Source organism: Mobula birostris, chromosome 19 (genome assembly GCF_030028105.1).
Source record: "Mobula birostris isolate sMobBir1 chromosome 19, sMobBir1.hap1, whole genome shotgun sequence".
Taxonomy (NCBI): Eukaryota; Metazoa; Chordata; class Chondrichthyes; order Myliobatiformes; family Myliobatidae; genus Mobula; species Mobula birostris.
Window position 1 is genome coordinate 46,802,567 of NC_092388.1, and position 15,421 is coordinate 46,817,987.

The 15,421-nt window shown below is 42.4% G+C and overlaps 1 protein-coding gene across 2 annotated transcripts in view; it reads right to left on the bottom strand.

The window, feature by feature from the left end:
* Window positions 1-15,421, bottom strand: part of eepd1 (endonuclease/exonuclease/phosphatase family domain containing 1) — a 141,054-nt gene that overhangs the window by 75,616 nt on the left and 50,017 nt on the right. For both annotated transcript variants that reach the window (XM_072283540.1, XM_072283541.1), the window contains exon 2: window positions 3,336-4,893. In XM_072283540.1, the coding sequence (XP_072139641.1) occupies window positions 3,336-4,198 (863 nt within the window). In that variant the 5' untranslated portion in view covers window positions 4,199-4,893. The remainder of the gene's footprint in view (window positions 1-3,335; window positions 4,894-15,421) is intronic.

A 15,421-nucleotide genomic window follows, 5' to 3' on the forward strand; every position in this document is an offset into this window, starting at 1 on the left:
AGTCATAAAGTTAACTCTCTCTGCCAGCAAGGGCGTTCGAGCATAGCTGTTGTCTTCCTGCAAACAAGTAACACGGCAGCATTGTAAAGGACGCCAGCCAGTGGTGTAGTGGCATCTGCATTGGTCTTCGAGGTGAGCGGTCCTGGGTTCAAATCCAGCCAGCTCCTTGCACGCTTTCCATCCTTGACGGGTTGAGTGTCGAGTTAGTAATTCGGCCTCGTTGAAAAAACAAACGATGCTAAAGAAACGGCAAGGTTGCTATTCAATGCGTCACAAAGCGCGGAGAGGAACAGTTGTAAAGGAAGCAATTTCATATGCACATGAATCATCAGTAAGATACGAGCACTTGGAACGCTCCAGATCCTGCTCAGCTATCTGAGCTCTGTTGATAACTACTTGCGCTTCACACACTCAAAAGTCTTGGTTCTAATCCCAGTGTTTTTTAAGCCCAAAGTGAGTACCCCAATTGACATTTCCTGCTGAACAAGGACACTGAATTGTGCAAGTGCAATGGTTCAGCTTTCAATGATCTGGATGGGGAAGGAATTTTGTATAGTGCAAACCATAAAACTTACTGCATAATTCACAGTTCTACAGGATTAGTTTTTAAGAAAGCCAAGAAGTAATTTGCAAAATGATGAAAGCAAGCAGAATTAGGCAAAGGCAAGACAATGGATTCCAATTAATTGGAACACATCACGACCAGCACATTTTGGCCCAATTAAGCAGCTGCCCTAATTAGCCAAAGTTTCATGGAAATAGGTGAAGAGGTATAAAAAAGATAAACTGAGTAATAAGCTATGTATTTAAATGAAATACACAAAAAACTACTGTAGTATATAAAACTGTAATAGTTTGTAATACGCAGAGGAATTCATCTGTATCGCATTCTTTTGACTGTAAATGAACAAAATCAGCACAGACACCCTAGTGCAGATAATGGCTGCCTTCATACAATGCTGTCAACAACTGCACCCTCCAAATCTTCATCTTCATTCAAGATGATTTTTGATACTTCGTAGTTTCCAACTTGAAGTAATGAAATAGCTTCATTTTCACTCCTGGCTGTGGCTTAGCATCTCCAAGCCTGAATGCTTGAAACCACAGTAGCAAAACAGTTCTGAATTATCTTGCTGCTTATTACTTGCCAACTATCAGTGACAAAAATTGTTGATTTTTGAACACAAACACATTCAACTGATGCTATTTAAAAACTTCACTCAAAGCATGGTGCGTCTGATGGCCACGCAAGCACATGCGACTGATGCTAGCTAGAAACTGTTTAGCAAGAGTCCCCTGCCCCATTTAAGCAGCAGTGTGCAATTTAAACAAAGGGAATCCCAGCTATTTTCTCGATTAGTTTTTGTTCTTTAAGAGTTGTCCCAAATGCGTGTCTGCCCCAATTAACCAGAATCCAGTGTACTTCAACTCTCTTCACACCTCCATTCAGAGTTAACTGAAATTTGTACAACAGTTTTAGTGCATACATACAATACCTCAAGAAACCATCCCCTGAGCATACAACACTGCTTTTTTCACATATTATTTTTTAATCATCGAGTCTCGAGATCAAATTATTTTCCTGATGAGTTTTATTAACCTGAGCAGTTTAATTAATGCTTGGGCTCTGCTATTTCTCAGCGGTAATTTCAACAGATTCCCTCCGTACACTCATTGCACAGATACAAGATAACACGGATATCTGGACAATTGGAAAGTAAAAAGCTTTTTAATTCCCCATTAGTTAATTTTTGACCGCTAGTCAAACCGCTTCTTCCCAAAGCACCAGTTGGGTTACACTTGGAGCACTGTCTGCTGTTCTGGTCCCCACACTACAGGAAGGAGGTGGCAGTCGTGGGGTACATGCTCAATTGATTCACCAAGACATCGCCTGCATTGGAGGATTTCAGTTAGGAGGTGAGATTGGATAGAATTATTTTCTCTGGAAGCTGAGGAGTGTGACCTGATGAAGGCATAGATAGGGTAGGCAATCAAAATCGTTTTCCCATGGTAGAGGTATCAAAGAGAAGAAGACACAGGTGAAAGGAAGGGGTTTTTAAAAGGGCACTTGATGGGCTAGATTTTTGCTTACCAAAAAAAAAATCCCCACCGAATCAAATTATAGCCAACTTGCAGCGGTGTTTGACTTTCAATAAAACAAGAAGGAGATGGGATGGGGTGGTTAAAAGGTTAAAAGGGTTAAAAGAGTTAGATTACAATGACAGGCTGCATGGACTAAACACGTGCTCCCCAAGGAAAGGAGATTCAGGGGTCAAGTAAAAGGAATGATCAAGATGATGGAAAGATTTGAAAAAGTGAGGTTAGAACAAAGTCCATAAATTTAAAATTAGAGCTAGTTGTAACAGGATAATTTACAAAAAAACATCTGAAATCCCACTCCTTCAAAAGGTTTTGTGAGGATAACTCAAGATGAAGATTTCACAGCTGAGAATGACAGATTTTGTTGAGTGGTAACAGAAGCCAGGCATACTCTATTAAGATTCGTATCACTAAAGGGTGGTGCAAGCTCATGGGATATACAGACTTCTCCAGTAACCATGGTCCAAAACTTCACTCTATCAGCAAGGCAAATGAAAAAACAATTCACAGTTATGAACAACACACCTGCAGAAACTTTCAGTTGACACAAACTTGACCCTGAAGCACTGAAATAGTAGACCACACACACAAAAAAACACCGCCCCCCTCAAAAAATTATGGAGCCCTTATTTGCTTGGAGAAATCTGCCCACATCCACTCTCCTAAAGCCAAATCACCCCCACCAATCCCAAAGGAAATAGAGAAGAAGCCATTCTTTTAAAAGACTGCCCCAACACTTTCATTGAGCTGGAAGCAAGGAGCTTTAACACTATGTCTATTTTATTAAAAATTAATTTCAACGCTGAACTAGAATAGGCAAGAAGAGTGCAATGGTCTAGTTCATACTCTCGTGCATTTCAATAGCAGCGTCAGGCCAATGTTGTACAATAGCGATTTTCAGGGTGTCGTTTTGTTTGTAAGAAAATATGCAATCATTCCAATACAAAGCCCCTCTAACAGAACCTCCTGTAGAAGGAGTTTGGGCAGCAAGTCAATGTTAAAATTACATCAATAACAAAAATGTGGTGGAATATACTGAATGATTGTTACTGGAAGGCTGCCAATGGAAAGTGGGCTCATTAAAATCACGGGCATATGACTAGCTGACAGCTTTTAGGAATTCAAGAAAAAGCACAAAAACAAAAAGGTTAGAAAAATCAGATAAAAGAACTATCATACGAGTGTCTTTTAAAATTAGCATTTAAACAAATAGAGACTATGAAAATGAAATGTACCCGTTCTCCAGAAGCGTCATGCACACAACTTCCCTCACTCCAGGATTAGTGGCCTTTTCGGTCGAGCAGCTCTGCAGATTCCAGCTGGCTATCCTCAGGACCCGCTCGCCGTCCCTCAGCCCGCTGAACACCTCCACGTTTGGACGGGTCGAGATGATCTGAGTCGGGCCGCCGGGTGGGAGATCCAGGTCCTCGCTCTGCAAGCTGAGTGAGGTAGGGCTGGGGCGAGGCTTGGCGGCGAAGTCGATCCCCCCATTTCCGGTGTGGGTGGACGTGGGCCGCGACCGCTCCACGCAGATGCGGGGCCGCACGCGCTCCAGCAGAGCCAGGCTGACGGAGGTCACCTTCGTCAGGTCGTCAACAGTCTCAAACGGCCCACGTTCCTTCCGATAGCTCACAATGTTGCGCGCCACCTCGTCACTGATTCCCCGCAGGCTCATCAACTGCGCCACTGTGGCGAGGTTCACGTTGACTCTGCTGGTGGAGGAGAGGGTTTCAGAATGGGGATCCCTGCGCGCAGAGCTGGGGGACTGCTGCGTAGAGCCGAAACTTCGACTGCTTGCCACGCAGATCTCCAGTTTCACCTGCTCCAGCCTGGCGGCGCCAATCCCACTCACCAGCGCCAAGTCCTCAACCTTCTTAAACCCACCAATACACTCGCGGTACTCCACGATATTTTGTGCCACCATGCGGTTGACCCCAGGAAGGGTCATCAGTTCCTCCTCGGTGGCCGTGTTGATGTTCAGCCGCTCCTGGTTCACCAGGATGTTGCTGAAGTTGCACGCGGCACTGAACTTGCGATTCTGCCCAATCTCCAGAGGATCCTTGGGAATAGAACGGTGGCATCCTAAATTCCCCCCCATCGTTAGTCGTACATGGGCACCAGCAGTCTGAAAGGATCATTCGCTCTCTCTCTCTCTCTCTCTCTCTACACCCTGCAGTTAATAGCTGCTCTCTGACTACAGCTAAAAATTCAAGAGTCACATTTGACTACCCACTTCAGACCGGAACAAACTACTGTCCGCTAGTTACCCGAGCAGCTTGTTCAGGCACCAGCTAACCACAGGACACATGGGACTTCCTCAAGACAGTTAATGATCTCTTTTTTCACGTTCCCCTTTCTCCACTGCAGTACGCTTGTGCTTCAATAAGCCGCCTATGTCCTTGTTTCGTTACTGCTGGATCCAGAGATGTAATGCAGGCACTGTGCCAAGTCTGCTGTCAAATCACTGTGCAGCATTAGCAACGGTCGTGAGCACACATCATTGAGTGGGAGGGCCGAGTTCCTCCAGCCGACCAATCACAACACCCCCAACTCCAAGTCACATGGTGTCAGATCTGGTTACAGACAGTCGGAGTGCAGATTCTCACAAATAAATGATTGAAGCTATGCAGTTGAAAAGCAGAGTTTCCACACAATGCTTCAACCAGTCTGGGTAAACGCACTTGTCAAACCTCACGCAGTGACAAAGAAGGAGCCAAAATGCAAAACGGGCCTCTTTCCACTGGGAAGCTGGTATTCATTTGTTGTTTCAGGACTTGAGTAGTTTCTTCGTGTCTGTAAAAAGAGATAGGAGCTAGTTAATGTATGGCAGCCAGAATGCGCAATTACAAACTCATTGAAACTTAATCTAGGTTACAAATGGAATAAATCACATGAAAGTTCAATACATCACAGACTTGAGGAACATTTCTTTCAACCTTCTATTTTGGAAATATGCTTTTTTCAAAAGCTTCTTGAAAGATAAATATTCAAGCTTTGCTCAGGATAACACTTAAATTACAGCCATTTGAAATGACATCGTTATTTTTGGCTACCTATAAACTAGTGCAAGAAGCCACTGGCCACAGCGTTTTTAGCTGACATGAAGTACAAGTAGAAAACACTGCCAAGGGACTAAAGGTTGATTTATACTTGTGCGTACAGGCTACGCCATAGGCCTGACTTATACTTTTGCGTAGCCCTACACCGTAGCGAGCATGTGTAGTTGTGTCTGCGTCGCTCTGCAATTCACCGCCAAAACGCTAGTTGGCGGTGGGGTTTCTATGCCACTGTGTTGAGTTTCTTCGTAAGAGATATGGACGAGGAAATGCATTTCAAATATTTTTGGATGTTGGCAGGTAGATTTGACGATTTGGTTCATCGTCTCCAACCATCTACTTCGCATCGGTGTACAGACATGGCAGAGGAAAGCAACCGGAAAGGCATAGGAGGAAATACGATGCTACCAAGCAGACCAGTCACAGTTGTTGCGGTCTGCGTCGGACGCATGAGTTACATTTTTGGGGAGGTGCACGTCACCCTACGGCGTAGGATACGCGGTACCTACGGCGTACATTTGACGCACAAGTATAAATCAGCCTTAAGGATGAATGCAAGACACCAAAACACAAAGTGACCTCTAAGTCAGTCAAAATAGTCAAAGAATATAAAAGGTGTCACAGCCATTTACTAAAAGTCTGTGGAGGCAAAGAGATGGTCGATCTTTCTACTTGAGACCTTTCACGCAGTTCAGAAATGTCAAGCATCCCTCTGCCTCCACAGATGCCGTTTGACCCGCTGTGTTCTACCAGCAGTTTGCTTTCTGCTTTTGATTCAAGCAACTGCAGTCTCTTGCGTCTCCACTCACTGCTAAACAAGAACTTAGTAGTGCCTGTTTAGAGATGCGAGCTAGGAATCCACAAATGGAATGTCATAGCTTTCACAAAAGTCATTACAATTCAGTATACAAATAAACATGAAATGAAAAATAGTGGAATGCAGCTTTTCCTTACACAGCATGTACATTTTCCAGAGGGAAGGCAGTGACCTTAGAGAATGTATGACTATGTAGAATGGATTCCTTTGTGTAGAATGATGCATACATCATTGTACAAAAATAGTAATTTTTTTTTAAAAAGTTATTGTTAATTTTTACAAATTGTTAAAAAATAGTAAATAATGATGGCATGGTATTTGCACATGCCAATCATAACACATTATGACTGTTACCAGAATTGACACCAACCAAAGTTCTTTAAGCCAAAGTGTGAACATTTTAGACAACTGATGGGAGTGGACTTGCACTGGCAATATTTGTTTTGTATCAGGGAACCACAGCATCCTAGTGTCTGATTCTTGTTACTAACTTTAACGTCCTGATGAAGAGCCTGGGCCCAAAACGTCAACTGTTTACTCTTTTCCATAGATGGTGCCTGACCCGCTGAGTTTCTCCAGTGTTTTGTGTTTGTTGCCTTAATGTCACAAGTCAGGTTTGCAATCAGAACATCTAACTTGACAGGAATAGAAAACAATGGAATTCAGATATGATCAAAAAACCTCACAATTCGAGAGAACAACATTTTTTTGTATAAATGAAAGCAAATGAAAGCAATATCTCATGATAATTCCGTATTTGACAGCCATTGCAATTAATTTAAGCATGGGATCTAACTATTCCATTACATTTCCAAATTTCTAAACCCGACTGAAGTTAGCAGAATATTTGGATTTCAAAAAGTTTACTTCACTGCTACCCTGTCTGGGTTTCCTAACCTGTCTAAACATTCATAACTGGTTAATAGAACTAAACATGTAGCTTAGCACCGCTAGTAGCTGCAATCTGTCTCTGAGAAACATTCACCGCAATGAGGTGAAATTGGTATGTAGTGCACTTAGCTCTACTGAGTGAGGATGAATTTTTTGTTTTAAGGCAAGTTATCAATTGGTGTCCAGAGGCAGACCAATGCTTCTAAGACAATGGTAAGATGGTACATTTATGATTACCAAGACATGCCAACATGAGAACACAAGTCATATGAATAGATCAATTGCCCCCTCATGCCCACTCTGCCATTCATAGTTGACTTTTCCCCACAACGTTATTTTCCTGTGCTGTCCCCACATCCTCTGATTCTTTTAACCACCAGACATCCTTTCAGCTCTGTTGCAAATCAATGATTAGGTCTTCTTAGATCTTTAGGGCAAAGATTTCAAATCACTTGTCACTTTCCAAATGAAGAAATAGCTCTTCATCTCAGTGTTAATGGTGTTACACCCCATCATAAGACCATAAGACATAGGAGTAGAATTAGGTCATCTTGCCCATCGGGTCTGTTCTGCCATTCAATCATGGCTGATCCTTTTTTCTATCTCTTCCTCAACTCCAGTTCCCGGCCTTCTTCCCAGAACCTTTGATGCCATGTCCAATCAAGAACCTATCAATCTCTGCCTTAAATACACCCAACGACCTAACCTCCACAGCTGCATATGGCAACAAATTCCACAAATTCACCACCCTTTGGTTAAAGAAATTTCTCTGCTTCTCTGTTTTGAAAGCATGCCCCTCTATCCTGAGGCTGTGCCCTCTTGTCCTAGACTCCCCCACCATGGGAAACATTCTTTCTACATCTACTCTGCCTCGGCCTTTCAACATTCAAAAGGTTTCAATGAGATCCCTCCTCATCCTTCCTTGCAGCGTGTACAGACCCAGAGTCATCAAACGTTCCTCGTATGATAACCCTTTCATTCCTGGAATCATCCTTGTGAACCTCCTCTGGACCCTCTCCAATGCCAGCACATCTTTTCTAAGATGAGGGGCCCAAAACTGTTCACAATACTCAAGGTGAGGCCTCACCAGTGCCTTACGAAGCCTCAGCATCACATCCTTTCTATCTTTAGATGGTTACCCCCAGTTGCAGACTCACTAAGGGAATCAATTTACATGATGCATATAAACAATTGTTAATATAGCCATCTTTCTTTACAGTTAACATTACTTGATGCTTCAGTACAAAGAGTAGACACAAGTTCTGCACAGAACCTCCATAATGCCTTGAGGAGGTGCACAGGACAGAGAACATGGAGCAGCACAGGCCTTTTGGCCTACGATGTTGTGTCAACCTTTCAACCTATTGGAAAAACACTTCTCTCCTACGTAGGCCCTTCATTTTTCTTTCATCCACATGTCTATCTATCCTTAATGTATCTGCCTCTACAATCACCCCGGCAACACATTCCATACACCCATCACTCTGGGCAAAACAATCTCTGACATCCCTCAAATCGCCTTAAAATTATGTTCCCTTGTATTAGTCATTTCTGCCCTGCAAAAAAGTCTCCAGCATTACAACCGATCTCTGTCTCTTATCAGCTTTTACACTACTACAAAGTCAAAAGTGCAGAACAAATCCACTAGATGAAATTGGGTTTAAAAATTACATTGAGAGAGGTTGCATTGATGATGTACCGATAACCGATTGTCCCCACTTCGACGCCCCAAGGTTAGACTGACAACCGATCTTGTCAAGTTGTTTATTACGATGAAGTGATCCAATCTATTGAAAACGCAACACGCCAAACCATTTCAAGCAAGACAGCATAACCTTAAAATCAGAGCATGACCAATTAAGTTAGGAAGGAATTCCTCTTCAAAGAGTAGAGAAACTCCAAAACTTGGCATCCACAGTCCATTGGAAGTGGATAGCTTCAACACTAAGTAAGACATTTTTGTGGGATCATGGCACAAGGGGATATTGTGCAAAAGTGGGTAAATAAAAGTACTGTCATGTACCTTTAGTAAAGACATCTAGTTCAAGGCCTGATTGAACTGTTTTTTTCTCCCCCCTCCATTCACTTCCATATCTCTCCCTCAAATCTATTGTGTGCATAACTAGTCCAAAGATCCTGAATAGGACTTCTAAAAAGCTCAATTTTTTTTTAAATGAAGGAAATATTCAACAGATCTGGCAGCAGATATGAAGGAACAGGCCATCGGAACTGGAAGAGATGGAAATCACACAAAAGTTGCAGGGAATGAGAACACGGGTTGAGAGAAGTAAAGTTTGTCAGTGATAGGATGGAGATCAGAAGAGTTTGACTTACACAAGGGGTGGAATCAGCCGAAAGAGAATAGTAAAACTGCGTCTGGAGCAGGAGTCAAACAAAATCGTAAATAACAGAACGAGGAAACAAACAACTGCAGGAAGTGCGAGGTGGAAGGTTGGAACAGCTAGTCCTCTGATCTTGTTAGATCTTGCAGTCAGTAATCTGCCAGTTAAAACTTGAGCTTCCGAAGCTAAAATTGGAATAAAGCTGGAGATGGAAAACAGAGGTTAGAGTGGGACGGAGAATTAAAGTGACAGATTATTGGAAGCACAGTCTCAGCCTTACTAACTGAGGAAAACAGTCACCCAATCTGCACTCGAATCCTCTGATGTAAAGGAGACCACATCGTCAGCATAGAATACAGTATTCTAAACTGGAAGTACAACTGAATCTTGAAGATTAGTCTCGTTATTTCCAATATTAAGTGTTTATGTATACTACGTTGCATTTTCTTAAGGGTATTCTACGCTGCAATAAATAGGTGTTTCAGTCAGCTAAAAATCTGTACGCTTTCACTACCTGGATTTGTCCGTCTGTTGTCCTAACAGAATCAGAATCAGGTTTATTATCACCGTATGTGTTGTGAAATTTGTTAAATTAGCAGCAGTAGTACAATGCAATACATGATAATATAGAAAGAAAAAACTAAGTAAATCAAGTATATATGTGTATATTAAATAGATTTTAAATAGTGCAAAAACAAAAGTGGTACATATATTTTTAAAAAGTGAGGTTGTGTTCATTGATTCAGTGTCCATTCAGAAATCAGATGGCAGAGGTGAAGCAGCTGTTACCGAATCGCTGAATGTGTGCCTTCAGGTTTCTGTACCTCCTTCCCGACGGTAACAATGAGAAAAGGGCATGGTCTGGGTGCTGGGGGTCCTTAATAATGGAGCCCTAGATCTAACAGATATAGATGCTTCTTCATTTTCCAGTAAATCCCATGCCCTTTATGGAGTTTTATTTTTAACAATTCAATACAAATCAAAGTAACACTAATTATTTGCTGTGGTTGAACATAACCTTCAAGTAAATAATTTACACTGATTTCGTGACCAGAATACATTGCTCCCAAGGAATTCAGTGAGGTGCCAGCTTACAATTTCCTGGAAAGCTTCAACAAGACTGGTATTAGCCGTTATTTCCATGAAGGAAATTTATTCAAGTTCTATTTACAGTGATTTTGTGCCACGGCAGAGTAATGTTTTGCCATCCCCATCACTTATCTGCATAACCTACCCTCAGCTACACAGATAAAGTGGCTTCATACAAATAATACAATGCCACAGATTTACAATTCTTTATCAATCAGTTGCTTCTGTCCTTACGCACTACTTCTTTAGACCACCCCGATTTTGCTGGGCTTGGCAAGAAACGAAGGAATTACTGCTGACCAGATCAGCTGAAGAGGAGTGTGATGTGAACTCTGCTTCGATTTTGTGTCAGTTAAAGAACAACTGAGTTCAGCAACAGTGAGGTCATCAACCTGGCTGAACTGCCAATCATGCGACAGAATTCTCATTGACAGAAGCCAGGAGGCAAAAAACAATACGGACACTTTCAATCATAGACACCACAAATGATAGGAATAATAACGAGGTTATGATAGAAATGGGATGTTTGAATAAGCGTTTTGAAGGAACAGAACTCCAAACTTAAAGTTGTTAATTTCTTTTCTGTGCCAGGACAGATCTTCATGAGTAAACATGGAATGACATCCACATCATCCCTTCTTTCACAAGGGCTTCTTAAAAACAGCAGGAACTGTGCACAAGTAGTTCTCAGCAAATAGTTTCAGAAGGATTTACATTTACAAGGACTTACTCAGACACTGTGTGGAAGAGTGGTCTCTTGGGGCAACTTGTGGATCTTTGCTTCAACAACTTCTGCGATCGGCAAGAGTGTAGCTGTCAGTGCCACACAGGGTAACTGGAGGCAAATGCTAACAATATCCAGCTCATTACAAACACAGAATCTGAGACACACAAAATCTGCCCCCTAAATAATTCAGTATTCTCTGCTCCACCCTCAGACTTTGTTTAATCATTTCTGAAGCGTCTGTCATCATCTGCTTATATTCCACTCACTCTCTTTCCATAATGTCCCACTTCTCATTTAACTATTCCATTTTAAAGATATCAATATATACACTTGACAAAATATTTATAAAGACTCCATTCTCTGTGTTTCTTCCTTATACTGTGCTCTTTTTTTTAAACTTATTTAAAAAAATTTTATCCAAAGGCCACACACGACTGGAGATGACAACTAAAAACAGGAATGGAAGAGGTCATAGAGGGATTTGAAAACAAAGGTGTGAATTTTAGAATTGAGGCATATGTTAACCTGGTCAGCCAGCAAAGGAGTTAATCTGCCTTAACTCAAGGGCAGAGGTTTGGACTACCACAGTGAGAACAAAAGATGGACTGAAATGGGCAAGTCTACAGGCCAAGATTGGTGTGAACAGGAGTTCAGGGATGCTGAGGCATGTGTGAAGGTAAGCCAAAGTTACAGAGGTACAAATAAGCAGTTTTGCTGATGGCATGGCTATTTCGACCAACTTCACCAGTGTCAAATATAATGCCGAATCTGCAATAAATTCAGATGCCCAGGAGTGTAACGGTATTAGAGGGTAGGATCAGAGTCTGAGGACAGGAAAAATAAGTTGCAGATGTGTAAAGGAGAGGAATTTTTTTCTAATCCAATGCTCAATCTGAGATTGAAACTAGAGAGGGTGGTGAGATAGAACTTGGTGGCACATATGAAACCAGAAATTGGCCCCGAAATCCATTTGCACCCCATGTTAGTCAGTTGCAGTTTCGCACACCTTGACCCCCCCCCCCCACACTTAAACCAATCAATAATGTCCAGGGCCAAATGCACCAGACTCTAGCAAATCTGCCTTCGACATTTTCCTCATGGGGGCAAAGCAGTTGAGTCCCTAACTGGGGTCAGATCACAGGTGATTAAGACCCCAAGGTTGGGAAGCCTACGGATCAATATGGATCATGCAGCAGGGCCTGGAGGATGACAAATGCCAGAAGGAGCCTTTGGCACCTGTGGTTCAGGGCCTAGGATATCAGTGGTCTTGTCATGTCTACTCTGATCAACCCTAATACTATTTTCTAAATGCTGTTTCCACTTCCTTAATAAAAGATTCAAACATTTTTTTTGTAAAAACAAGAGAAAATTTGCAGATGTTGGAAATCTGAGCAACACAAAATACTGGAGCAACTCAGCAGGCCAGGCAGCTTCTTGGAAAAGAGTACGGTCGATGTTTCGAGCCGAAAGCCTTTGGCAGGACTGGAGAAAAAAAGATGAGGGGTAAATTTAAAAGGTGGGTGGAAGGGAAAGAGAAACATTGATAAGTGAAATCTGGAGGGGGAGGAATGAAGTGTCAGACTAGCAGGACCATAATTCCCCATTTTTACTCTGTCCTTTCTTAAATAGTGGGAGATATTCCAGAATATTTGAATGTTATCACTGTTATCATCTCTTTCAAAACCTTGGGATAGAGGTGACATGGATCTGAACATTACTGACCTTAAGTCTCATTAATTAGTCTATTACCTTTAAACAAAACTCATTGCTTTCAGTTCCTCATCCATTCTAGACCTGCCCTTCTTCATTTTTACCAGAACTTTCTGGTGTCTGCTACTATAAAAAGACTACTGTATATAATTGTTTAATTCCTTGGTTCCCCAATGTAATTTCCCCAGTCTACAATGGGGTACTTAAACTTCTGCTGATTTGTTTCGTTGCAAATATTCAGAGAAGCTTTTACAATATATTTTTTAAGTCCTTTGCTAGGTTACACATCAACTCCTGCCCGAGAAGCGACTTGAATCCACTCCAATTTGTCTACCATCACAACGTCCACAGCAGATGCCCTTTCATTAGCTCGTCACTCAACCCTGGAATATCTGGACAGCAAAATACATACATCAGGTTGCTCTTCATCAGCTACTGCTTGGCATTCAGCACCATCATCTCCTCAAAACTAATCACTAAGCTTCAAGACCTTGACCGCAATAACTCCTTGTGCAATTGGATCCTCGATTTCATCATTTGCAGACCCCAGTCAGTTTGGGTTGGCAACATCTCCTCCACAATCTCCATCAGCACAGGTGCACCTCAAGGACATACGCTTAGCCCCTGCTCTATTCACTTTACACTGATGACTGTGTGGCTAAGCACAGCTCCAATGCCACATTCAAGCTTGGTGACGACACCACTGTTGTTGACTGGATCAAAGGATATAGGAGGGAGAGTGAAAATCTGGCTAAACGGTGCCACAACAGCAACAATGTCAGCAAGACCAAGGACCTAACTATTGACATGAGGAGGAGAAAATCAGAGGTCTATGAGCCAGCTCTCATCAGGGGAAAAAGAGGTGGAGAGGGTCAGCAACTTAAATTCCTTGGTGTTATCATTTCAAAGGACCTGTCCTGGGCCCAGCACGCAAGGGCTCTTACAGAAAAAGCACAGCAGCACCTCTGCTTCCTTAGAGGTGTGCTGGACAGTATACTGACTGGCTGCATCGTAGCCTCAAATGGATATAGCAATGCCCTTGAATGGAAAATCCTACAAAAAGTAGTGGCTACAACTCAGTCCATCATGGGTAAAGCCCTCCCCATCATTGAGCACATCTACACGGACCACCATTGCAGGAAAGCAGCATCCGTCATCGGCAGCCCCAGCACCCCAGATCACGCTCTCTTCTTGCTACTGTCATCAGGCAGAAGGTACAAGAGCTTCAGGACTCGCACCACCAGGTCCAGGAACAGTTGTTACCCCTCAACCATCAGACTCTTGAATCAGTGGGGACAACTTCACTTGCCCAATCACTGAACTGATCCCACAACCAACGGACTCATCATCTTATGTTCTCAATGTTTATTCTTTATTTATTTATTAGTATTGTTTCTTCTGTATTTCCACAGTTTGTTGTCTCTTGTACACTGATTGTTTTGTCCGCGCTGTTGGGTGTTGTCCCTCATTGATTCCATTATGGTTCTTGGATTTACTGAGTATGCCTGCAAGAAAATGAATCTCAGGGTTGTATCTGGTAACATGCAGGTTACTTTGAATCATACCTATTTTGACTTTCACTGACGGTTAAAAGTTGAACATTTTTAACAGCATGTAGAGTTTTGCTACAATAGGCCCAATATTAAGGAGATATTGAGCCGTCACCCCTCCCTTCTCCCACCACCTTATTCTGGCCTCCTCCCTTTCACCTTCCCATCCTGATGAAGGGCCTCAGCCCAAAATGTCCACTGTTTATTCCTCTCCATGGATGCTGCCTGGTCTGCAGAGTTCCTCCAGCATTGTGTGTGTGTGTGTGTGTGTGTGTGTGTGTTGTTCTGGATTTCCAGCATCTGCAGAATCTCGAATTTATACTATACTGTCTTAGTCAGGTGTTTATATTCAACACATTGAAAGAGCAAGCAAGCCATTGTCCATGGCATAAAAAAGGCTGGAAACCTCTAATCTAGATAAAGTAGCCCATTGTAGCCTACAACAAAGTCCTGTCCTCTATTCTTGGGATAAGGCTAGTATTATTTCGATATTTAGAGCTAGGCATGGCCTGCTTTCTTAATATACTACATTGTGAAAATACTCCTTCCATTCCATTCAGTTAATGTTGCAAGATTATTGCAAAAAGTGCACCTCTGTAGGACCACCCCAAGGAGCCCTGGAGCTAATGATACCAAGAGGAGTTTATTCTAGTCCAGTGACTAATCTCTGTAACTTCTGTGTTCTCAAACATAATTGCTTGCTTTCCGCAAACATTCCTGTGCACTCAAAGGGGAAGGCACGTCTCCCATGTCATTGAATTAAAGTCATACAAGACAGAAGCAAGCCCTTCAGCCATTGAGTCACTTCTATCTAGAACAGGGGTGCACAAACCTTGCTTAATAATATTGGTGCCTGACATAAAGGAGGTTGGGAACCCCTGATCTAGATGAAGTAGACCATTGTAGATTGGGGAACTGAGGAATTAAACAATTATGTAGACTATTTTTTTTTATTTAAATAGTAGCAGATACCGGAAAGTTCTACTCAAATTCTCCTCACGTTCCACCAGCTCCCACTGAACCTCAGATTCCACCATTCACCACCACAGCTGAAGCACTTTAAGGCAGCCCATTCATCTACCAGCCTGTGTGTTCTTGGAATGTGGAGGAGACCGGAACTCCTGAAGGAAACCCACAGA